The sequence below is a fragment of the Malaclemys terrapin genome, chromosome 15 (assembly GCF_027887155.1).
Source record: "Malaclemys terrapin pileata isolate rMalTer1 chromosome 15, rMalTer1.hap1, whole genome shotgun sequence".
Lineage (NCBI taxonomy): Eukaryota > Metazoa > Chordata > Testudines > Emydidae > Malaclemys > Malaclemys terrapin.
Genome location: NC_071519.1, coordinates 2,839,156 through 2,861,028, shown reverse-complemented (window position 1 = coordinate 2,861,028; position 21,873 = coordinate 2,839,156). Strand labels below are relative to the sequence as shown.

At 63.8% G+C, this 21,873-nt stretch overlaps 2 protein-coding genes across 4 annotated transcripts; both read left to right on the top strand.

The window, feature by feature from the left end:
* Positions 1-357: 357 nt before the first annotated feature.
* ELP5 (elongator acetyltransferase complex subunit 5) lies at positions 358-3,891 on the top strand. The gene is made up of 8 exons (XM_054005304.1): positions 358-418; positions 1,041-1,101; positions 1,242-1,322; positions 1,527-1,753; positions 2,007-2,200; positions 2,486-2,584; positions 3,289-3,389; positions 3,680-3,891. Exons 1-8 carry the CDS (start codon positions 367-369, stop codon positions 3,786-3,788), a joined length of 924 nt encoding a protein of 307 aa, XP_053861279.1. The 5' UTR covers positions 358-366; the 3' UTR covers positions 3,789-3,891.
* Positions 3,892-6,795: 2,904 nt separating this feature from the next.
* Positions 6,796-19,837, top strand: CTDNEP1 (CTD nuclear envelope phosphatase 1). Of its 3 annotated transcripts, none has more exons than XM_054005796.1 (8): positions 6,796-6,942; positions 12,237-12,303; positions 13,080-13,198; positions 13,841-13,912; positions 17,453-17,556; positions 17,883-17,994; positions 18,400-18,484; positions 19,250-19,837. In XM_054005796.1, the coding sequence occupies exons 1-7, from the start codon at positions 6,841-6,843 to the stop codon at positions 18,481-18,483; spliced, it is 660 nt and encodes a 219-aa protein (XP_053861771.1). In that variant the 5' UTR covers positions 6,796-6,840; the 3' UTR covers position 18,484; positions 19,250-19,837. The 3 variants fall into 3 exon arrangements, with proteins under 3 accessions (XP_053861771.1, XP_053861770.1, XP_053861769.1); XM_054005795.1 differs by having other exon boundaries at positions 6,797-6,933; positions 17,453-17,569; XM_054005794.1 differs by having other exon boundaries at positions 6,797-6,942; positions 17,453-17,569.
* The last annotated feature ends 2,036 nt before the right edge of the window (positions 19,838-21,873 follow it).

Below are 21,873 nucleotides of genomic sequence, written 5' to 3'. Positions count from 1 at the left end.
TGGGGGCTTCAAGGAACTCTTAAGCTGACCCCCAAATCCCTCCATGTTGGCAAAAGTTTGGCCAAGATGCAGATGAGGTGGCTAACTCAGTGCCTGAAAAACACCCCACCCAATGAAGCCCTAAAACGACTGGAAAGGACTGCGTCCCTCTCGCCACCCCCAGGTATCATTAGGGGTTGTCTACAACCTCTGTGGCCGCCCCCTCCCCCACCATATTTTATTGAGCAGGCAGCGCGAGGGACGCCTACGTCCCAACATGGCGCCGCCCAGGGGAGGGCCTCCCGCTCCATGTGCGGGACTGTCGCCGTACGGTGTGAGGTCATAGGGAGGCGCCGACGCAGAGGGGCGGGGGGAGGAGGGAGTGGGATGCTGGGCGAGCTGGTGGCTGGGGCAACGGGGGGGCTCGTCCTCATCGAGGGTGAGGGGGAGCTGGGGAGGGGGAGCAATGGGGGAGCTGAGGGGTGGAATGGGGGGAGGAGAGACCTGGGGGGGAGGAAGCAATGGAGTGAGCTTTGGGGGGAGGGGGAGCCTGGAGCAGGGGGATCTAGGGGGAGCAATGGGGGAGGGGGAGCCTGGAGCAGGGGGATCTAGGGGGAGCAATGGGGGAGGGGGAGCCTGGAGCAGGGGGATCTAGGGGGAGCAATGGGGGAGGGGGAGCCTGGAGCAGGGGGATCTAGGGGGAGCAATGGGGGAGGGGGAGCCTGGAGCAGGGGGATCTAGGGGGAGCAATGGGGGAGGGGGAGCCTGGAGCAGGGGGATCTAGGGGGAAGGAAGAAGCAATGGGGGAGCTGGAGGGGAGAGGGCACTAGGGGGGAGGGATCCACGGGGGGAGGGGGACCCTGGGAGAGGGAGGAAGTGGTGGTGGTGGGGAGCCAGAGGGCGGGGAAGCCTGGGAGCTGGCAGGAGCAGGGAGAGCTGTGGGGGGGAGGCTTGTGGGGAGCTGGAAGGGGAGGGGGGTCAGAGAGGGAGCGGGGTCTGTGTATATCCCTATGGGGGGGGGGTAATCCCCATCTCACCGGCCCCGGGGCCTTTCCCCGCAGACACCATTGAGTGCGAGGGCCGCAGCCTGCTCAAGACCTTTGTGGCAGCTTCAGCACACAGGTGCGTGCAGTGCCCCCTCCCCCCCAACACCCTCCGCATAACCCACAATTGCCCCTTTGATCCCCAGTGCCCCCTTGTGGCCTGCTGCTCCCCTACGCTCATGGCTCATCCCTGTCCCACCCCCCACTTTGTGCTTCCAGGGGGGAATCCGTCCACGTTTTTGGCTTTGAAATCCCCGAGGAAGAGTTCCGGGCCGGGTTTGACCCTGATGTGACTGTGCGGTGAGTCCCCCAGCCTACCCCCCAAGCCAACACCCCTCCCTCCCCAATAAGTGGGGCCAGAGGCACAGGGTAGCTGCCCGCTCTTGACGCAACAGGCTTAGGCTCTCTGCAGACTCAGGCAGCGGCGCGTTGGTTACACCGGGGCAGCTACCCCCCTCCCACAGCGAACCCCCTGGGTTGACCTTTGACCTCTCTCCCTCCCAGGTTGCTATACCAGGATGGCTTCACAGATCCCCTGCGCTGGACCGGGGAGGCCGGGGGCTTCAGCGGGGAGGAGTTCACAGCGCTGGGAGTCTCTGGGCAACTGGCCAGGGGACCCGCGGGACCTGCCACCGTCGTCCTGGACTCGCTCAGCTGGCTTCTGCTGCACCAGCCTCTGCCCACCGTCTGCCAGGTGCTGGGACGGATCCCGATGGCGGCTGCCAGCGCAGGTCTGGACTCCCCGGGGGCGCTGGGAGCCAGGGTTCCTGGGTTCTCTCCCCGGCTCTGGGATGGGAGGGGGGATGGTGGGTTAGAGCAGGGGGAGCTGGGAGCCAGGACTCCTGGGTTCTATCCCTGGCTCTGGGAGGGGAGTGGGGGCTGGTGGGTTAGAGCAGGGGGGGCTGGGAGCCAGGACGCCTGGGTTCTCTCCCCAGCTCTGGGCGATGTGGGGGTGTCTGACCTCTCCCTTTCCTCCTCGCTCAGGCCTGCGTGTGACGAGGATCCTGGCCTTGCTGCATGGCGACCTGCACCCGCCGGGCCTGGTGGAGACCCTCCGCTCCCTGGCTCGAGCCGTGGTGGGGGTGGGGCCGGCCCCTGAGGGCATGGGGAGTGGGGGGGATGCCCCCCGGCTGGCCTCCATGCTCCAGCGTAAGGAGACCGGGAAGGTCCTCGAGAAGGTGGGGGAAGGCAGGCGGAGACGCCCAGATCGGGGGGGGGCGGTGAGGGGTGGATATTGGGGGGGCAGGGACCCCCCAGATCAGGGGACAGTGGGGGGGTTATGGCGGGGAGGGGGTCTTGGATGGGTCAGGGTAACTTAGCGGCTGGGTGTGCAGGGGACAAGGGAGTTGTATGGAAGGGGCGACAGCCCCCCTTTGAGGCTGGGGGGGGCAGCAGTGGGGGGCAGCGGATGCCAATCAGGGGGGGTTGGTTCTGTCTCATCCTCTTCCCCCCCCCCCCCCCAGGAGGAATATTTCACCATCCTGGCTGGCTTCACCCCAAAAGCCCTCGGGGAGCCCACGGGGAGCGTGCCCCGAGATGAAGACACCGACCCCCACTCCACGGTACGGTCCCCCTCCCTTTCCTCATGGGACCGGAGGTCCCCAGTTACACAGCAGTGGGGTGGGGGGATCAGCAGGTATCTGGACACTGGAGCACCCCAACTCTGTTCCTTTTGAAATCCCAGCTTAGCTGCCCCTCCCGGCACTGGGGGAGGCAACGTGGGGGGGTCTTGGGGAGCATGTTGGGGGGGTGGGATAGAGGATCTCACAGGTGAGGGGCGTGGGAGTTAGCAGAGATCTGAGGTGCTGGGTGGGTTCAGGGATCTTGGGGGGGGGGGGGGGGGGGAGGGAACTGTACCTCCCAGGGGCACCAATTGGTGCTGATTTGGGGAGGGTCTCGGGAGATGGGAAGATTTGGAGGTCCTGGGGGTGCTGGTTGGGGTTGTGGGGTGTCTCAGGGGATGGGGGAATCTGGGGGTGCTGGCTTGGGGACAGGGTAGTGGAGGTTTGTGGGGCATGGGATGGGGGGTGTTGGAAATATTGGGGGCACTGATTGAGGGGTAGGGTTGGGGGGCTGTCTGGGGATGGGGGGGGCTCTTGAGAGAACCCCGATTTCCACTGTGGGCCCCTCTAGCCAAGCCGTTCCCCCCCATGGAGGGAGGTGACCCCGTGGAGTGACTCATACTTGGGAGGGGGGGGGGCTGGATGCCCTGCTCCCCTTCCCCGCCCCCCAGCAGTGTGTGTGATGGGCGTCTCCACCCCCCCAGGCGGATCCCACCGCCAACTTGACCTTCAACCTGCGGCTGTCGGACACGGAACGCCGGGCCCGGGATGGGGTGCCGCTGCCTTTCCACTTCAGCGCCCAAAAGTGAGTGGGGCACGTGCCCCCTGCCTCCCCTCTGCACCCCCCCCAGGGGAGACGCCCCCCACCTCCGCTCGGCACCTCTTGCTCCCACCTCCTTTCTGCCCCTGATACCAACCAAATTACGCTGGCCTCTACCCTGCCCCTCCGCTCCCTTTCCACCCACCCTCCTGGGTCTCTCTGCCCTGCCTCCGAATCCTCCCGATGCCCGTCCTGCCCCCCAGCCATCCCTCCTCTGCCCCCCGATCTCTAGATCCGTGGGAGCTGACCCGCCACCCCCTCCCTCCCCGTGGTAGGAAGTCGTCACTGCTAGAGGCCTCGGCCAGCGCCGGGAAGATCTACTACGAACCAGACGCCGCGGACGACCTGGACGAAGAGGATCCGGACGACGACCTGGACGTGTGAAAGCCGAGGGGTGTGTGTGTGGGGCTCCCCCCTCCCCCAAATGGACCCCTGGATCTCTGCTTCCCGGCGGGACCTTCCGAGAGATCTGTGACAGAGCCCGACTCCGGCACCACCGTGTGGGGAGCTACTCAGGAGCGCAGCTGCGTGCCCCCGCTCAGGGCTGTGTCTGGGGCCGGGAATGGGGCCAGTGGGCTTTTGACTGGGGTTGGTATCTGTCTGGCGAGAAAAGGGGGGCTGGGCCTTGTCCCCCTCCCCACTGCACCCATGCCAGCCCCCCCCACCGTCCCTACCACCCCCCTGCCATGGCATGGGAATAGACTTCCATAAAGGAAGGGTGGATGGGAACCAGCACCCCCGAGGGGAGAAAGACCCTATGCCCCATTCCTCGCCCCCCTGCGTCAGCCAGTCCCTGCCCTGGGGCTGGATGGGAGCCGGGGCCCCCTAGAGGGGACAGGTCCCTGCCCCATTCCTCGCCCCCCTGAGCCAGCCAGGCCCTGCCCTGGGGCTGGATGGGAGCCGGGGCCCCCTAGAGGGTCCAGGCCCCATGCCCCATTCCCCGCCCCCCTGAGCCAGCCAGTCCCTGCCCTGGGGCTGGATGGGAGCTGGGGCCCCCTAGAGGGGACAGGCCCCTGCCCCATTCCTCGCCCCCCTGAGCCAGCCAGTCCCTGCCCTGGGTCTGGATGGGAGCCAGGGCCCCCTAGAGGGTCCAGGCCCCATGCCCCATTCCCTGAGCCACCTAGTCCCCGCCCTAGGGCCGGATCGGAACTGCCCCCTCAATTTGCAGCGGTAGGACTCATCCCTCTTCAGTCCAGAGAGGCCCCCATGCCCTTAAAACTAGCTGCTTCCCCTTTTTGGTAGGACCTACAAAAAAAAAAAAAAAAACGCCAACAGCTCCCGCTGCTGCCACCTCTACCTGACCCCAGCGTTATCCCCTTGTGGTATAAACCATGTACTTGTTCAGCAGTGAAATGAAACTGAAGCGTGTTAATAGTGGTGCATGGGGGGGGGATTGACACTGGTGGAGGGAGAGGAGAATGCTGGGTGGGAGGGGAGTGGGGGCTGGTGGGTTAGATCAGGGGGGCTGGGAGCCTGGACTCCTGGGTTCTCTCCCCAGCTCTGGGAGGGGAGGGGGGGCTAGTAGGTTAGAGCTGGGGACTAGGACCCAGGACCCCTGGGTTCTACCCCCATCTCCACCACTGCGCTGAGCTTCTTGGTAGTGAAGAGCGGGGGGGGGCGCGTGTGTGGTAGGGGACGCCAACTCCCATCTGGCCCGCACCCCTGGCCGTGGTTGGATGAGTCCCGACTGTGGGGGCTGCGGGGCAAAGAGGGTCTGGTTGGGGAGGGGGGTGAAGGGCAGGGCGCTCTGTGGCCAGTTCACTCGGTTGGCAGTCAGTTCCGCGAATGGTGCTGGTTCGGATCTCGGTGCTTCGGGCAATAAATGTAACCTCGATTTCCCTGGAGACCTGTGTGGGTGCTGTGTGTCTGGCGGAGGGGGAGCTAGCGGGCGGAGGGCGGCCCGCTGATCTTCGGAGACTGGATGCTGGGGTGGGGGCTTGTGTTGCCCGTGGCTTGGGGAGGTGACCCTCTGCGTGGCACAGCCCAGGGGCGGGTGGTAGCCTGGCATCCACCCCAGCTCCCTGGGCTCACCTACTCTGGCCCTCTTGTGCCCGCCCTTTGGGTCTGGCCCAGCCCCTTTTCCTAGGCTCCGCCCACTTCTCATGCCCTGTCCCTGCCCACTTTCCTCCCTCAGGCCATGCTATGGTCCCACCTACTTTCTCTGGCCCCTCCCCTGCCCTGTGCCTTCCCGTGACCCTGCCTCTTTCTGATAGCCCCACCTCATTGTCCCCCCTCAAGCCCTGCCCCTTCCTGCTAATCATACCTGTGGTCTCTGGCCCCTCCCACTTGCCTCCATCTGACCATGCCCCTTTCTGATGGCCCCACCTACTTTCTCTGCTTGGTCCCACTGCTGTCTCTGCCCCTCCCCCTTTCATTGGCCTGACCACACCCCTTTCTGATGGCCCCACACACTGGTCCCCCTTAAGCCCTGCCCCTTTTTGCCATTCCCAACTGCTGTATCTGGCCCCGCCCACTTTTGCCCTCCCTCAGGCGACACCCGTTTCTGATGGCCCCCACCCACTGCCCTGGCACATCCCCCTTGCCTCCCTGGGACGCCCCCTTTCCCGTGGTGCCACTTGTTTCAAGCCCCGCCCCAACTGCTGTCTCTGGCCACACCCCCTTTCTTCCACCCCCACTTTGTCTGGCTGTAGGTCACGCCCCTTTTTGATGGCCCCACCCACTTGTCCCCCTCCAAGCCCTGCCCCTTTTTTGTGCTAGCCCCAACTGCTCTCTCTGGTCCCAGCCCCTTTCCTCTGGCCCCTCCCACTTCATCCTCCCGGCCCCGCCTGGTTTGGGGGGACCCCAGCCGTCGCTCTCCATTAAGCTCCGCCCCCTTTCCCCTGGCCCCGCCCACCCGCCTCTCAGGCCGCTCCCCCTTCCTTCTCCCCGCTCTTTGGCTTCTGGCTCGGCGCCGGCCAGTTTGGCGCATGCGCAACGGCTCGAAGAGCTCCCTCGCAGAGGCCGCGCGGGCGTAGGCCTTATTTAGCACGCGCGCGTCCCCTGCCTAGTCTGTCCTCGCGCGCCGCGCATGCGTCCCGCCCACCAGCCGCTTCTGTCCTCGCGCGCGGCGCGTGCGTGTTCCTCCTCCGCGTCCGGCCGCGCGACCCCTCACCCGGAAGGGGTTGGACCGGAAACGAACCCGCCGCCGGCGGAGAGGGAGTCAGGCCGAGGGGGGGCGGCCGCTGAGCCCGACCGGAGCCCAGGCGCGAGACCGACCCCCCCCCCCAGCGACCCCGCCCCCGGAACCCGCCCGGGGCTCCCCGAGCTCGGCCCCTCCCCCCCTCCCCGGATCGGGCCCCGCCCCCCCGCCCGGGGGCCTCGCGACCCCCCCCCGCCCCCCCGCCGCCGGCTCGCGGCCCCGTGGCCCGGCCCGGGCGCGAAGCTGGCGGAGCTGGGCCGGGCGGGGGGCGGCGGCGGGGCCGGGGCCGGGGCCGGGATGATGCGGACCCAGTGTCTGCTCGGCCTGCGGACCTTCGTGACCTTCGCCACCAAGCTCTGGAGCTTCCTGCTCTACCTGCTGCGGCGGCAGGTCCGCACCGTGAGTGCCGGGGGGGGAGCGGGGCCGGGGGGGGCCTAGGGAGCGGGGGGGGGGCTGGGCTTTGAGGCCCAGGGGACAACTGGGGAGCAGGACCCGGGGGGCGCCTGGGGAACTGAGTTGGGGGGAGCTGGACGGGGGAAGTGGGGAGCTGCTGTAGGGGGATCTTGGGGCCTGTTAGGAGTCTCCAGGGGGACTGGGAAGGCAGCTAGGGGGATCTGGGGGGATTAGGAGGGCACCTGGGGCTGATTGTGGGAGGTTGTGGGGTGCAGGGAGATGTGGGTGGGTTGTCTGGGGGGACTGGTGGGGGGAGCTATGGTGGAGTGGTTAGGGGCAACTGGGGGGTGATTGGGGGTGCTGGTGTGTGGGGGGCTGGGAGGATCCGGGAGAATAATTGGGAGACTGGCTTTGGGGGGTGGTCCAGGGAGACTGGGAGGGCAACTGGGGCTGATTGTGGGAGATGCTGGGAGGATTGGGGGACAGCTGGGGGATCTGGTGGGAGTGTCTCTGCAGGATCTCGGGTGGCAACTGGAGGGCTGGCGTGGGGGTAGCTGGGGGCTTATCTGGGGCAATGGAACAGGGACTCAGGGGAGGTAAAAAAGCACCCGAGGGCAGGGGAACAGGGGATTAAAGAGGTAGCCAATGTACAGGGGGATCTGGGGGGCTGGCACCCCAGGGCAGGTGGAGGTAGGAGGGGAGATAGACAAGGGGGTTCTGGGGGTGACTGGCCCCTTGGAGCAGTCTTGGGGGGCGTCTGGGATTTGGGGCCAGTGGAGACCTGAAGGCATTTAAGTGGGGGAGGTATCTGAGGGGGATCGGGCTGCGGGGTAGGAGTAGGGCAGGACGCTGATCCCCTAAAACTGGGATGAGGAGAGCTGTGGGGGAGTGAAGGACTGGGGCTTTGGACAAGAACTGGAGGGGGGGCAACAGGGAGGCTGGGGGCAGCTGGGAGGGGGTGTGTGTCATTATGTTGGCTCTGAGTGTCTTTGAATGAGTGTGTGTCGGGATGCCGGGGTGGGGGAGTTACCTGCTGCCTCTAAGTCCTGGGGGACCTTGGGGTGAACAGGTTGAAAAGGGGCCTGCCACCCCAAATCTATTCTGGAAACAGGCGTTTAACCCTCCCCTCCCTGCCAGCGGCTGCTTGGAGCCAATCAAGGGGGCCTGGTGCATTCGCAGGCAGGCGACGTCCGGTTCTTTGATTGGAGCAAAGATACGACAGCCCAGGTCAAAGCCAGTTGACCCACCACAAAGTGGGTCATATCTGGGCTAAGGGGGAAGGGAACTGACCGTGAAATGTACTTGTAACTTCCCTGCCTCGGAGGGTGGTGAAAGCCTCGTCCCGCAACCCCCTGGGAGGTAGGTCAGGATCATCCCCCCCTTTGTCAGACAGGGAAACTGAGTCATGGATCGGCAAGGGACTTGGGAGGCCATCAGGGCTAGAATCCCGGAGTTCTGACTCCCAGTCTGCCCCGCTCCAATCCATTAGCCCTCGCTCCCCTCCCAGAGCTGGGGAGAGAACCAAGGAGTTTGGGATCCCAGTCCCCACTGCTCTAGCCACCAGCCCCCACTCCCCTCCCAGAGCTGGGGAGAGACCCCAGGAGTCCTGGCTCCCAGCCCCCGCCGCTCTAACCCACCAGCCCCCATTCCCTTCCCAGAGCCAGGGATGGAACCCAGGAGTCCTGGCTCCCAGCTCCCCCCCCCACCACCACCACTAGCCCCTCTGTCCCTGCAGTTAAACACGTAGAAATGAAGTGTACCAACCCCCTCGTCTCTGTCAAATTCTGCCAGGTTTAAAGGGGCAAGAAATTGACTCAGCCGCTCTCTGTGTCGAGTATTTTCACCCTGACTTTCGAAGACCCGGGTGGAAGATCCCGGTGGGGATCAGAGCGAAAGGAACCTTTGAAAGGATCTGGACTCCAGGGCGTCTGGATCCAGCTCATTTGCCTCCCTTTGGGATCTTGGGAAAACGGCTTTGCCGTGCCTCAGTTTCCCCATCTGGAAACTGGGGATAAATGCTCCCCGTCCGTTAGATCGGAAGTTCCTAGGGGCAGGGACTGGCGAAGGGCCCCTGATCTCGGGCGGAGGAAGCTGAGTGCGGCGCCGGGAGTACTGGAGGGGCCCCCAGATCTCAGTCAGGGGGGCCCTGATCTCAGTGGTTAGTGTTTTGGCCTGGGACCGACGAGGCTGAATTTCAAACCTTTAGGGAAACCGAGGTCTAGAGAGTCTTTCTGTGAAATAGGCAACCTACCTCAGATTGGGAGGCCCTCAGACCCCAGGGTGATGGGCTCCAGTCAGTTTCTTGTGGATTTACGGGACAGCGGAATAACCCCTAGTGTGTTTCGGCCGTAGATGTCAAGGCGCTTTCCAAAGGCGGGCGGGATCGTTAGCGATGGGGAAACTGAGGCACGGAGCGGCGACGGACCCGAGGTCACCCAGTGTGCTGAGAACAGAACCCAGGCATCCTGACACCCCCCCGCTCCCCCGGCCACGCTGTCTCTTAGCCTAGCTGTGCTGTGTTGCTTGTGTGGTGTCTGCGGTGTTACGGGGGTGAGATTCTGTCTGTGTTTCTCTGCCGACTGCGGGGTCAGCGCCTGGCTCAGTGGGGCCCTGAGTTCTTCCTGGGGGTGGGGAATGGGGCGCCGGGTCTTTCTCCTCCAGGTGGCACTGGCTGCAACCCAGCCCACGTGGCCAATCAAATTCACCACCGCATAGACTTCGGGGCTAAACTCCCGTGTCCCTCTGGCCTCTGCCACAGGCCATTGGGCGGCTCTCGGTTCCCAGCGTTGGTCTGATGGGACCCAGGCGTCCTGGCTCCATCTGGGCGGGTGGGGTTAGGTCAGGTTGGGACCCGGGTGTCCTGGTGCTGTCTAGGGGTGGGTGGGGAGTTGGGACCCAGGCGTCCTGGCGCCGTCTGTGGTGTGTGTGATGGGATGGGACCCAGGTGCCCTGGTGCCAGCTGGGGTGGAGTGAGGTAAGAAGGGGATCCGGGCTCCGTCCCCGGGGCGGGGAGCTGGGACCCAGGCGTCCGGGCTCCGTCCCTGGGGCAGGGTGGCATACCTAAGCCTTGCTCTGCTTTTGTCTTCTGTCTTGGGACACCTGCTTGTGGGAGGGTTAATATGCTTAAAATACTGCCCAGTGCCAACCCCAGACGCCGCCTTTGGGCAGGTGATGGGCAGGCCCGTGCCGTGTGCCCGTGCCCGGCCCGGTGGCTGCTGATTCTCCTCTTGGGGTGAGCCAGGCGCAGGTTGGGGGCTGGCCTTAGTCCTGATTTTAACCTGAGGGGGACCCCCGCACTCCCGGGGCTGGCTTGGCTGGGAGTGGTGTGAGAGCCGATTGTCGTGTTCCCCCGAGCCGCTAACCCCCCTGCCAGCCCTCCGGCACCTTCCCATGGTTCCCCCGGCACACCTAGGACAGCCGCGCTCTCCCACAATGCACTGGGCTCATAGAGCGCCTTGGTGCAGAGCATCCTGGGAGTCCTAGCGCCCCCTAGTGGAGGCGGGGTCGTGCAGCGTGGACTCTCCTGTTGTGCCGGGGAGCTACACAGATCGATCGGGGGGGACCCCTCAGGGCTGGGTGCTATGGAGGGGACCCCCATCTCAGCCCGTTGTCAATCAGCTGGTGCCCCCTAGAGGGGAAAGGCCCCGTGCCCCATTCCCTGTCCCCCGACCCAGCCAGTCCCTGCCTTGTGGCCGGATAGGAGCTGGCGCCCCCTAGAGGGGACAGGCCACGTGCCCCATTCCCTGGGCCAGGGATTGTGCTGGGGGAGAGGGGGGAAGTCCTCTGGGACACCCCCCCTCCCAGTTTCCCTCCCCCGAGGGTTCCTGATCTACCGCCTCTCCCCGTGGTCTCAGGCCTCGCCGGATCGGATCCCCGCCAGCCCGCGGATCGGATCAGCTGAGGTGAAGCAGCTGGGAAGCTAATTCTGGGAGGAGGCCCTCGCGGCTGGCCCGGGAGTCACGTCCTGGTGCCCCCGGGGCCGGCGCCAGACCCGTGGGGCGGGGGAATCCGTGCCCTTGCCAAGGGATGACAGGTGCTGGGGGCTGTTTGAGACGGGAAAGCAGGTGGGTGGTTAAAATAGAGTGTGGGGGTGTGTGAAGCAGGGGGTTAGCCTATGGCAAATCTAATCTGGGCTTCTCCAGTGCAGGCAGGTGCCATGGCATGTGATAGGGCAGGGGGCCAAAAAGGCAGGGCAGAGGGAGGGGAGGGGGGGCTGGGAGCCAGTACTCCTGGGTTCTCTCCCTGGCTCTGGGAGGGGAGTGGGGGCTAATGGTTAGAGCACAGGAGGGCTGGGAGCCAGGACTCCTGGGTTCTCTCCCCGGATATAAGAAGACAGTCCGGACTCCTGCTGCTAGAAAACACCATCGCCCTTTTTTGATAGGTGGGCGAGAACAGAACTGGGGTCTCCCCTTCCTCCCGCTTCATCCCCAGAGCTGATGGGGCGGGAGGGCCTGTTATAATCCCCATCACCAGCCAGGCCCCTGCGCTCCCTCATCAGTTTCGTGGTCAGTTTTGCTTTCAGGGCTGTTCAGTTCCTGATTGGAGCAGGGGTCTTAAAAATCCCCTTGAGTTAGACCCAGACCTCGGGGGAACTGTGTGATCCCAGGGGTGGGTTTGTAAAGGGAAAGGAAGGGTGGCTGGCGGGGGAAGGGCCGCTCTCCTTTGAGAGCGGGGTGAATGGTTTTCACTCGGCTTTGGCTGGGTTCGGGGTTGAGCGTGGGCCTGGGTTTTTACACGGTGGGGGGCGTTCCTTGCCCTCGCCGTCTCCCTGGACCAGATTATTTTCCCTGTCTCACAGGTGGAGAAACTGAGGCGCTCTGTCAGGATTGGCGAGTCAGCCCAGGAGTCCTGGCTCCCAGACCCCCCTGCTCTGACCACCAGCGCCCACTCCCCTCCCAGAGCTGGGGAGAGAACCCAGGAGTCCTGGCTCCCAGCCCCTCCTGCTCTGACCACCAGCCCCCACTCCCCTCCCAGAGCCGGGGAGAGAGCCCAGGAGTCCTGGCTCCCCGCTCTACCCCATTATGGGGTGTGTGTGTGGGGGGTCACACTGAGCCCCTGGCATGGCGGAGCACAGAGCATGTGGAATGAATGGAGGAGGGGGAAGAAATGGAGGGTTAAGGGGGGGGTCCCCTCAAATAGAAGGGGGGGTCAACACATGGCGCTTCTGGGAGGCCCCCTGGACATAGGTCATTACAGAGGCATCCCCGTGTGTGTGTGTGTGTGTGATAGAGAGTGGGGGTGTTAAGAGCCGGGCTCTTCTCCCGGCTATGACAGCCCGTCCCGCTCTGCTCTCGCGGCAGGTGATCCAGTACCAGACGGTTCGCTATGACGTGCTCCCTCTGTCCCCGGCCGCACGCAACCGGCTCAGTAAGTATCCCCCTCCGTCAGCTCCCAGTCCCCCCCCCCCCCCCCCCCCCCGCTCTAACCGCTCTCCTCCCAGAGCCGGGGAGAGAACCCAGGAGTCCTGGCTCCCAGCCCCCCCCTGCTCTAACCACCAGCCCCCACTCCCCTCCCAGAGCCGGGGAGAGAACCCAGGAGTCCTGGCTCCCAGCCCCCCTGCTCTAACCACCAGCCCCCCGCTCCTCTCCCAGAGCCGGGGACAGAACCCAGGAGTCCTGGCTCCCAGCCCCCCCTGCTCTAACCACCAGCCCCCACTCTCCTCCCAGAGCCGGGGAGAGAACCCAGGAGTCCTGGCTCCCAGCCCCCCCCCCCGCTCTAACCACCAGCCCCCACTCTCCTCCCAGAGCCAGGGAGAGAACCCAGGAGTCCTGGCTCCCAGCCCCCCCTGCTCTAACCCACCAGCCCCCACTCCCCTCCCAGAGCCGGGGAGAGAACCCAGGAGTCCTGGCTCCCAGCCCCCCCTGCTCTAACACAGCAGACCCCACTCCCTTCCGAGAGCTGGGGAGCAGAAGGGACTCCCAAGATTTTCTGGTTTAAGAGGGGGTGTCTCCCCAGGAGCAGCAAAGGGGTGAGGGTTGCATCTAAACCATACAGCAGGTAGGTCCGACGGGGTCCCTGCCATGGGGCAGCATGTGGGGTGGGGGGCTTGATGCTGGTTACTCAGGGCTGGCTGGGATTGGGGCTGGGGGAGGGGTTTGGGGGCCTCGACTGACGGCTCCCTGTTCTCCCCCCCCGCCCCCCAGACCAGGTGAAGCGGAAGGTCCTGGTGCTGGACCTGGATGAGACGTTGATCCACTCCCACCATGATGGGGTGATGCGACCCACGGTGCGTCCCGGGACCCCTCCTGACTTCATCCTCAAGGTGAGACGGGGGCTGGGCGCCGAGGAGTGAACTGGTGGGAGAGGGGAGATCTGGGTGTGGGGGGGAGATTGCCTCTGTGTCGATGTGTGGGGGGTGGGGGGAGGAGGTTCTGCCCTCCTGAACTGTGCAACCCCCAGGTAAATGATGTAGGTCCTACACCCATCCCCCTCCTCGGCCATATCCTTCACCAGCTTAGCTCCCTATGGGGAGAGGACAGACACAAGGGGAACTGCCTTTGTGTGGGGATTATACACTATCTAGGGCCTTGCCCCTCTAGGGGACGCTGGCTCTCATCCAGCCCTAGGGCAGGGACTGGCTGGCTCAGGGGGGCGGGGAATGGGGTTGGGGCCTGTCCCCTCTAGGGGGCGCCGGCTCCCACCTGGCCCCAGGGCGGGGACTGGCTGGCTCAGGGGGGCGGGGAATGGGTCAGGGGCCTGTCCCCTCTAGGGGGCGCCGGCTCCCCCCCAGCCCCAGGGCAGGGACTGGCTGGCTCAGGGGGGTGGGGAATGGGGCAGGGGCCTGTCCCCTCTAGGGGTAACTCTGGCAGAGAGGGGGCAGTAGGCGGGTGCCAGTGACGGGCAGCCCCAGGGTCTTGGCCTCCGCCCAGCCCCCTGCTTTACCCGTCTCCTCTCCGGTCTCCAGGTTGTGATAGACAAACACCCCGTCCGCTTTTTTGTACATAAGAGGCCGCATGTGGATTTTTTCCTAGAAGTGGTAAGTGGGGCCCCCCTTCGTGTCCTGCTTTCTTCCAGGGTGGGGGTCCTGTATCCGAACCCACCTCGGCCCGGATCATGCAGGGATGCCCCCCATCTCCTCCCCAGCCACCCTGCTATTCTCCACAACCCCCCAATGAGATTCGGCTGCCGCGACACCCAGCTCTGCTGCTGACTCTCTCCCCCCCCCACCCACTTGACCTCAGAGCTGGGGAGAGATCCCAGGAGTCCTGGCTCCCAGCCCCCCCTGCTCTAACCACCAGCCCCCGCTCCTCTCCCAGAGCCGGGGAGAGAACCCAGGAGTCCTGGCTCCCAGCCCCCCTGCTCTAACCCACTAGCCCCCGCTCCCCTCCCAGTGCCGGGGAGAGAACCCAGGAGTCCTGGCTCCCAGCCCCCCCTGCTCTGACCCACCAGCCCCCACTCCCCTCCCAGAGCCGGGGAGAGAACCCAGGAGTCCTGGCTCCCAGCCCCCCCTGCTCTAACCTACCAGTCCCCGCTCCTCTCCCAGAGCCGGGGAGAGAACCCAGGAGTCCTGGCTCCCAGCCCCCCTGCTCTGACCCACCAGCCCCCACTCCCCTCCCAGAGCTGGGGAGAGAACCCAGGAGTCCTGGCTCCCAGCCCCCCCTGCTCTCACCACTAGACCCCACTACCCGCCCAGAGCTGGGAGACCTTAGTAGCTGTTAGCCAAGGGATAGGAGGGAATCGCTCCAGTTGCTGGGGTCTGTACGCTGCCCCTGAAGCTCTGGGAGAGGATCCAGGGCTAGACGGACTGTTGGATTGAGCCATTAGGGCAGCTCTGTGTTTTTAAACACACCGTGCCTCAGTTTCCCCTCTGTGGCAAAGTGCCCCTGGGCTCAAGTCGCTCTGACAGAGCGGGAGTTTGTTGGGATTGGCGCGGGATGGGGGCGGTACTTGTGTACAGAGCTCTGCCCCTCCGGCGGGAACAGACCACACCAGGCTCATTTGCTCCCAGCCCTCTGTGAGCAAAGTCACACTCGGCTCCTTGCTGAGCGCTCTCCTAGCCCCGCACGCAGGGCAACCCCTGCAAATTCTCCACCCCGGAGAGATGCCTCTTGTACTGTCCGGCTCCTTAATTGGTTCGTCATATCGCTTCTCCATCAATCCATGGGACGCCCACGTCTTGAATGCCGTGTGCAGATGTGGCCGCCCTGTCTCCAAAAAGATCGATTGGGATTGGAAAAGGGTAACAACCATGATTCGGGGGCTGGGTGTGAGGAGAGATTAACAAGACTGGGACTTTTCAGCTTGGAAAAGGGACGGCTAAGGAGGGATATGACAGCGGTCGATAAAATCGTGACAGGTGTGGAGAAAATAAGGAAGTGTTATTTATTACTTATAAGACAAGAACGAGGGGTCACCAAATGAAATCAGCAGGTTGAAAACAAACAAAGGGAAGTATTTCTTCACACAACACAACACACAGTCCACCTGGGGAACTCCTCGCCACTGGATGTTGTGAAGGCCAAGACGAAAACAGGGTTAAAAAAAGAACTAGATAAATTTGTGGAGGATGGGTTGTCATGGAGTTTGCAGGAGACAAGGCCCTGAAGCCCTGACTTCCTGCGATTCACCGGGACTCTCAACCAGCTACTAAAACAGAATGTTTATTTAGACGACAGGAACACGGTCCAAGACAGGTCTTGCGGGTACAGACAACAGGACCCCCTCAGTCAGGTCCATCTTGGGTAGGGTGACCAGACAGCAAGTGTGAAAAATCGGGACGGGGGGGGGGGGGGTAATAGGAGCCTATTATAAGAAAAAGACCCAAAAATCAGGATTGTCCCTATAAAATCGGGACATCTGGTCCCCCTAATCTTGGTGGGCCTGGGGAGGCCAGGAAGTCTGTCTGGGCTCCCCTCCATTTCCCCAGCCAGCTCCAAGCTGAAACGCTCCAACCCCTCCTCTGCCTTTGTCTCTTTCCCAGGCCAGGAGGTCACCTGATCTTTGTTTTCCAACACCTTCAGTTGGCACCTTTGCAGAGGAGGGACCCAGGCCATCAGGAGACAGGGCATCACAGGATCACACTGGGTCCCTAGAGTTCTGCAACAATCACCCCCCCCCCCCCCGACAGTCGAGAACTGCATAGGGGAAACTGAGGCACCCACACAGCACTCAGAGAAAACATTAAGAACATTCCCACTTGGTCACATAGGCGGCTATTAGCCAGGCTAGGCAGGAATGGTGTCCCTAGCCTCTGTTTGCCAGGAGCTGGGAATGGGTGACAGCGGGTGGATCACTTGATTCCCTATTCTGGTCATTCCCTCTGGGGCACCTGGCATTGGCCGCCGGCGGATGACGGGAGACTGGGCTGGATGGATCTTTGGTCTGACCCAGTCTGGCTGTTCAAATATCGTTCCGTCAATGAGAAAACAACCATACAAGTTTATTGGCTAGAGAGAGGTCGATTTTTCAGCGATAAAGGCATAAAAGGTGGGCGTCGGTTACAAAGCTAAACACGTAGTCGAAACCCTAAACGTTACCCAAGCTTAGTACGATTTCAAGGAAACAGCTTTTCTCACCTCCCCAGACGTTGCAGGTCTCAGTTTTCTGTACTGACGGGTTAACCACACACCTCGTTCGGAACCGGAAGTAGGCAATCAGCCAGCAGCAGAGACGACATAGTGAAGTTTCCAAGCTGTATTAAGTTAACGTTCAGTTGTTTCGTTCAGCGGTAGGAACGGTTCAGAGTTACAAACAACCGCCCTTCCCGAGGGATTTGTAATTCCGAGGCTCTACCTTTGCTAATGATTGTCTAACACCTGTGGTCAGTCCTCTCTTGACAAGGGAGGTGAAGCACTGGAATGGGTTCCCTAGGGAGGTGGGGGAATCTCCTTCCTTGGAGATTTTTAAGACCTGGCTTGACAAAGCCCTGGCTGGGATGATTTAGTTGGGGTTGGTCCTGCTTTGAGCAGGGGGTTGGACTAGATACCTCCTGAGGTCCCTTCCAACCCTGATCTTCTATGATTCTAAGGAGGAGCTAGTCTGTGGCAATGTGTTTCAGTAACAGACACGCAGTAAAATCTCATCGTGCCTTAGGCAGTGCTGGGTGCACATTGTAACCGGACAGTGATAGTTGGCTTTTCAAGTGATACCGTAGGCTGTCGCTGGGGGCTGCGTGCGCAGGCAGACGGGTCCTTCCCCGAAGAGATCAGTTAGACCAAGTGTGGGAGAGGAAACTGAGGCACAGAGGGGAAGGGACTTGCCCAAGCAGGCCGGTGGCAGAGCCAAGGGATGGAACCCAGGAGTCCTGGCTCCCAGCCCTCCTTGCTCTAAGCCAGCAGCCCCCACACCCCTCCCAGAGTCGGGGAGAGAACCCAGGAGTCCTGCCTCCCAGGCCCCCTTCCTCTAACCCACCGCTATGACCATGCATGCGTGTGCGCCCAAAGACACTGCCATCCCCCCCGCTCTCTCGGGGGCCCATGGGGGTCTCTGGCTGGCAGCCGCCCCCCGCTGGGAGGAGGTGGAGGTCTCTGCCCCACCCTGATTTTCTCTCTCTCCCTCCCCCACCCGCCCCGCCCAGGTGAGCCAGTGGTACGAGCTGGTGGTGTTCACGGCCAGCATGGAGATCTACGGCTCCGCGGTGGCTGACAAACTGGACAACAACCGGAGTATCCTCAAGAGAAGGTATTACCGGCAGGTGAGTGGGGTGTGGGGCGTGGGGCAGGGTGGGCGGGGGGAGTGGGATTGCAAAAGGTGACAGAGAGGAGGGGTGGGGCTTGGGGTCTGGGGTAGGGTTTAGAGCAGCCAATCGCCTGCTGGGTGGCAGCTGGGGTGCCCCCGTGTCTCTCTCTCTTCCCCCCCCCCCCGATTTCCCAGCACGGCCCCGGTGGGGGGGAGGCAGCCAGGATCCCGGCTATGGGGTGGGAGGAGCGTGGGCTGGGGCACTGGGGGGGGGCACCCCAGGGGTTCGTAGATGTTCACCCCCCCCTGCTCCCCTGCCCCCCCTCCAGCACTGCACTTTGGAGCTGGGCAGCTACATCAAGGACCTGTCGGTGGTGCACAGCGACCTGTCGAGTGTCGTCATCCTGGACAACTCGCCGGGCGCCTACCGGAGCCATCCAGGTACCTGCCGGCCCCCCGCGCTGCCCCATCGCTACCCGCCGGCCCCCTGTGCTGCCCCCCCCCCCCCGCTACCCTCGCAAAGCTGGGGAGAGAACCCAGGAGTCCCGGCTCCCAGCCCCCACCCTCCAGTGCGAACCTCCAGCCCCCCTCCTGGTTGCTTTAATGTCCTGACTGAAGAGATGTGGCTCCCCCCAAACGGATGGGGGAGATCATGAGCCACGGAAACTCCCCCCCCCCCCCCCCCCCCCAGGGGGTCTGCTGGGGTACGGGGGGCAGCATGTGGGTATGTGGTATTGACCTGGGCTGGGGGGGAGGAAAAGTGCACCTCCCCTTCCCCAGTTGGGCGGCGCCGTCCCTTTAAAAGGCGTCGGTCTGTCCTCACTTGGATGTGTCCCTCTCTCCTAGACAACGCCATCCCCATCAAGTCGTGGTTCAGCGACCCCAGCGACACCGCCCTGCTCAACCTGCTACCCATGCTGGATGCCCTGAGGTATCGGGGCCAGGACGCCTGGGTTCTCCCCAGGGCCGGGAGGGGATTGGGGGCTGGTGGTTGGAGCAGGAGGGCTGGAAGCCGGGACTCCTGGGTTCTCTCCCCGGCTCTAGAAGGGGAGTGGGGGCTGGTGGGTTAGAACGGGGGGGCTGGGAGCCAGGATGCCTGGGTTCTCTCCTCAGCTCTGGGAGGGGAGTGGGGGCTGGTGGGTTAGAGCAGGGGCAGCTGGGAGCCAGGACTCCTGGGTTCTCTCCCTGGCTCCGCTTAACACCCCCGCACTGGTGCCATTGGTGGCCATATCGCAGGCTGGAGGCGGTCGCAGGCAGAAGGGTTGGACCCTGATGCTTCCGTATCCAACAGACCCGCGCCGGAGAGCCCAGGCTGAATGAGCAGCACGCTCTGGTGTGGGGCCAAGCCCCGAATCCTTGCGGCGCCTCCCTGCCGGGCGCCCTCCTTCCTGGGATCGCGTCTCCACCTGCCTGGGTTACTAGCCATTCACGGACCCTCCCTGCAGGAACTTTTTTTCTTGCCCCGTTCTATTTTTGGTGGTCACAACATCCTGTGGCGAGGAGTTCCACAGGTGAATTATTAGGCGGAGATCCAGCGAGGGGGATCCTTTGAAACTCTGCACAGTCCCTGTGCTCTGGGCCAGTACCTAGGGGTCATTAGCTCAAAGAGGTCTGGTTAATTAGAATTGGGGGGGGGGGGGGGGCTGGGAGCCAGGACTCCTGGGTTCTCTCCTAAGGCTTCCTTTCCCCTCCCCAGGTTCACAGCAGATGTGCGGTCGGTGCTGAGCCGGAACCTCCATCAGCACCGCCTCTGGTGACGTCAGCACCTCCTTTCTTCGGGCGGGGGGCCCCTGACCTCCGCCGGATCCCACCTCTGCCACCACCACAGTGTGGACTCCGCCATCGTTTTCTGAACTCTGGAGAAGAGCGGGGGGGTATGCCCCCCAATTCCCCACCAACAAATGACTCTCCCCCCCAGCCCCCGTGCCAAGAATGGGCGGGGACTGACTCGGAGGGCGGAGCTTATCCGGCAGCTGGACAAAGAAAGGGGGGTGTGCAACTCTACGGCGCGCGGATGGACGTGTCCGATCAGGCTGGGGGGGTCTGGTTTTACAAGACCCCTGCCCCTCTCGGCCTTGTACAAAGACCTCATTTTTTCTTTTCGTTTCCTTTTTCGTTCTGTTCTTCCCTCCACTCCTCCCCGGGCTGGAGCCGCTCGATTTTTTTTTTGGCCCCGGGGAGGTCTTGGGGCTCGGACGACCCTTCTCTGTTGGTTTCTTTCCTCGGACTCTGGGGGGGAAGGAAAACCCGGGAGAGAAATTATAGCCGCTGAGCAAGGCCAGAACTGGTGCCGTGTTCGAAGAGTTCTTACTGCGGGGGGGTTTGCAGGCCCCCCCACCCCGCTCCAGATGTTCAACAGTTGGAGTCTTGCGCAGGGAGATGGAAGGAATCTGGCCCCAGCTCTGGGAAGGGGAGTGGGAGCTAGTGGTTAGAGCGGGTGGTGGGGGGCTGGGAGCCAGGACTCCTGGGTTCTCTGCCCGGCTCTGGAAGGGGACTTGAGGCTGGTGGGTTAGAGCAGGGCGGGCTGAGAGCCAGGACTCCTGGGTTCTCTCCCTGGCTGTGGGAGGGGCGTGGGGTCGAGCGAGTGGTGATGGGAAGGCACGTGAGTGCTGGGGAAGCCACCGCCAGAGGCCCAAGTCTGCCTGGGGTCAGTGCCCAGCTGGTTCACACGTGGCAGGGCCTGGGTCTCTGCTGCTTGGCCTCTGTGCCTCAGTTTCCCCAGCTGCCAGAGGCCTGGAGTTCTCTGCCCGTAGGGGAGCGACAGGGTTTGAGGGCATCATTCAGAGGGGGGCTGGGTGGGGCCTGTCATGATGGGTGAAGCTGGGTTCAAGGATCAGCTGAGGATACCATCAGCCCCACCTGCGCCAGGATGGAACCCATGCATCCTGGCTCCCAGCCTCCCAATTCTCGGGGAGAGGGGGGCACCTACACTGTGCTGTGGGTTTGACAGATGGCCTCTTAGCTAGGGGGCGCTGTGGGGCAGGGAGCGGGGCGGGATCTCAGCAGGGGGTGCTCTCCCCTGGCAGGTGGGGCTGGCCCCAGGGCGGTGCTAGGGGGTGCTGTGGGGCAGGGAGTGTAAAATACCCCCTTGAGGTTGGAAAATCCCCAGGTACTTTCCTGGCAGTGGGGGAACTGTGCGGTCGCAGCCAGGTTCTATTTTCAGGCACTTCCTACCATTCTCCGACATCACCAGGGTGCAGGGGAGCCTCCCGTGGCAGGAGATGTGTCAGGCGGGGAGCGGTACTGTTCCCCTGAGGCTGAATACAGGGCCGGGCAAGGGGTACCCGGGTAACCAGCTGCCCCGCCCCAGAGGTGGCTGCATCTCAGGGCCAGTTTCAAGCCTGGTGTTTCTGTGGGTGGGGCAGGGTAGCTGAGGTACTCAATATCCTGGGGGTGACTCACTTCCCTGTGGGTGGAGCTGACCTGGGACAGAAAGGGGAAGCCAGACTTTGGAGGGAGTTGGGGGGCTGAGGTAGGCTGTGGTGGAGGGAGGATTTTCTTCGGAGAGCCCCGCCCCGCAGCCGTCTGCACTCCTCATCCCCACCCCTGCTCTGCCGCCAAACCCCCTCCCACACAGCAACGCTCCTGCCGCCCTGCTCTAACCACCAGCCCCCACTCCCCTCCCAGAGCCGGGGAGAGAACCCAGGAGTCCTGGCTCCCAGCCCCCCCCTGCTCTAACCCACCAGCCCCCACTCCCCTCCCAGAGCCAGGGAGAGAACCCAGGAGTCCTGGCTCCCAGCCCCCTCTGCTCTGACCCACCAGCCCCCACTCCCTTCCCAGAGCCAGGGAGAGAACCCAGGAGTCCGGGTTCCCAGCCCCCCCCTGCTCTGACCCACCAGCCCCCACTCCCTTCCCAGAGCCAGGAAGAGAACCCAGGAGTCCTGGCTCCCAGCCCCCCCCCTGCTCTAACCCACCAGCCCCCACTCCCCTCCCAGAGCCGGGGAGAGAACCCAGGAGTCCTGGCTCCCAGCCCCCACTCCCCTCCCAGAGCCAGGGAGAGAACCCAGGAGTCCGGGCTCCCAGCCCCCCCCCCCCGCTCTGACCCACCAGCCCCCACTCCCCTCCCAGAGCCGGGGAGAGAACCCAGGAGTCCTGGCTCCCAGCCCCCCCCGCTCTAACCCACCAGCCCCCACTCCCCTCCCAGAGCCAGGGAGAGAACCCAGGAGTCCTGGCTCCCAGCCCCCTCTGCTCTAACCCACCAGCCCCCACTCCCCTCCCAGAGCCAGGGAGAGAACCCAGGAGTCCGGGCTCCCAGCCCCCCCCCCCTGCTCTGACCCACCAGCCCCCACTCCCCTCCCAGAGCCAGGGAGAGAACCCAGG

Coding starts and splice junctions, on each gene's coding strand:
- ELP5 (XM_054005304.1), top strand. CDS start 367: ATGCTGGGCGAGCTGGTGGCTGGGGCAACGGGGGGGCTCGTCCTCATC. Junction 1,754..2,006: donor GATGGCGGCTGCCAGCGCAG/GTCTGGACTCCC, acceptor CTCCTCGCTCAG/GCCTGCGTGTGACGAGGATC. Junction 2,585..3,288: donor ACACCGACCCCCACTCCACG/GTACGGTCCCCC, acceptor CCACCCCCCCAG/GCGGATCCCACCGCCAACTT.
- CTDNEP1 (XM_054005794.1), top strand. CDS start 6,841: ATGATGCGGACCCAGTGTCTGCTCGGCCTGCGGACCTTCGTGACCTTC. Junction 13,199..13,840: donor CTCCTGACTTCATCCTCAAG/GTGAGACGGGGG, acceptor TCCGGTCTCCAG/GTTGTGATAGACAAACACCC. Junction 18,485..19,249: donor CCCATGCTGGATGCCCTGAG/GTATCGGGGCCA, acceptor TCCCCTCCCCAG/GTTCACAGCAGATGTGCGGT.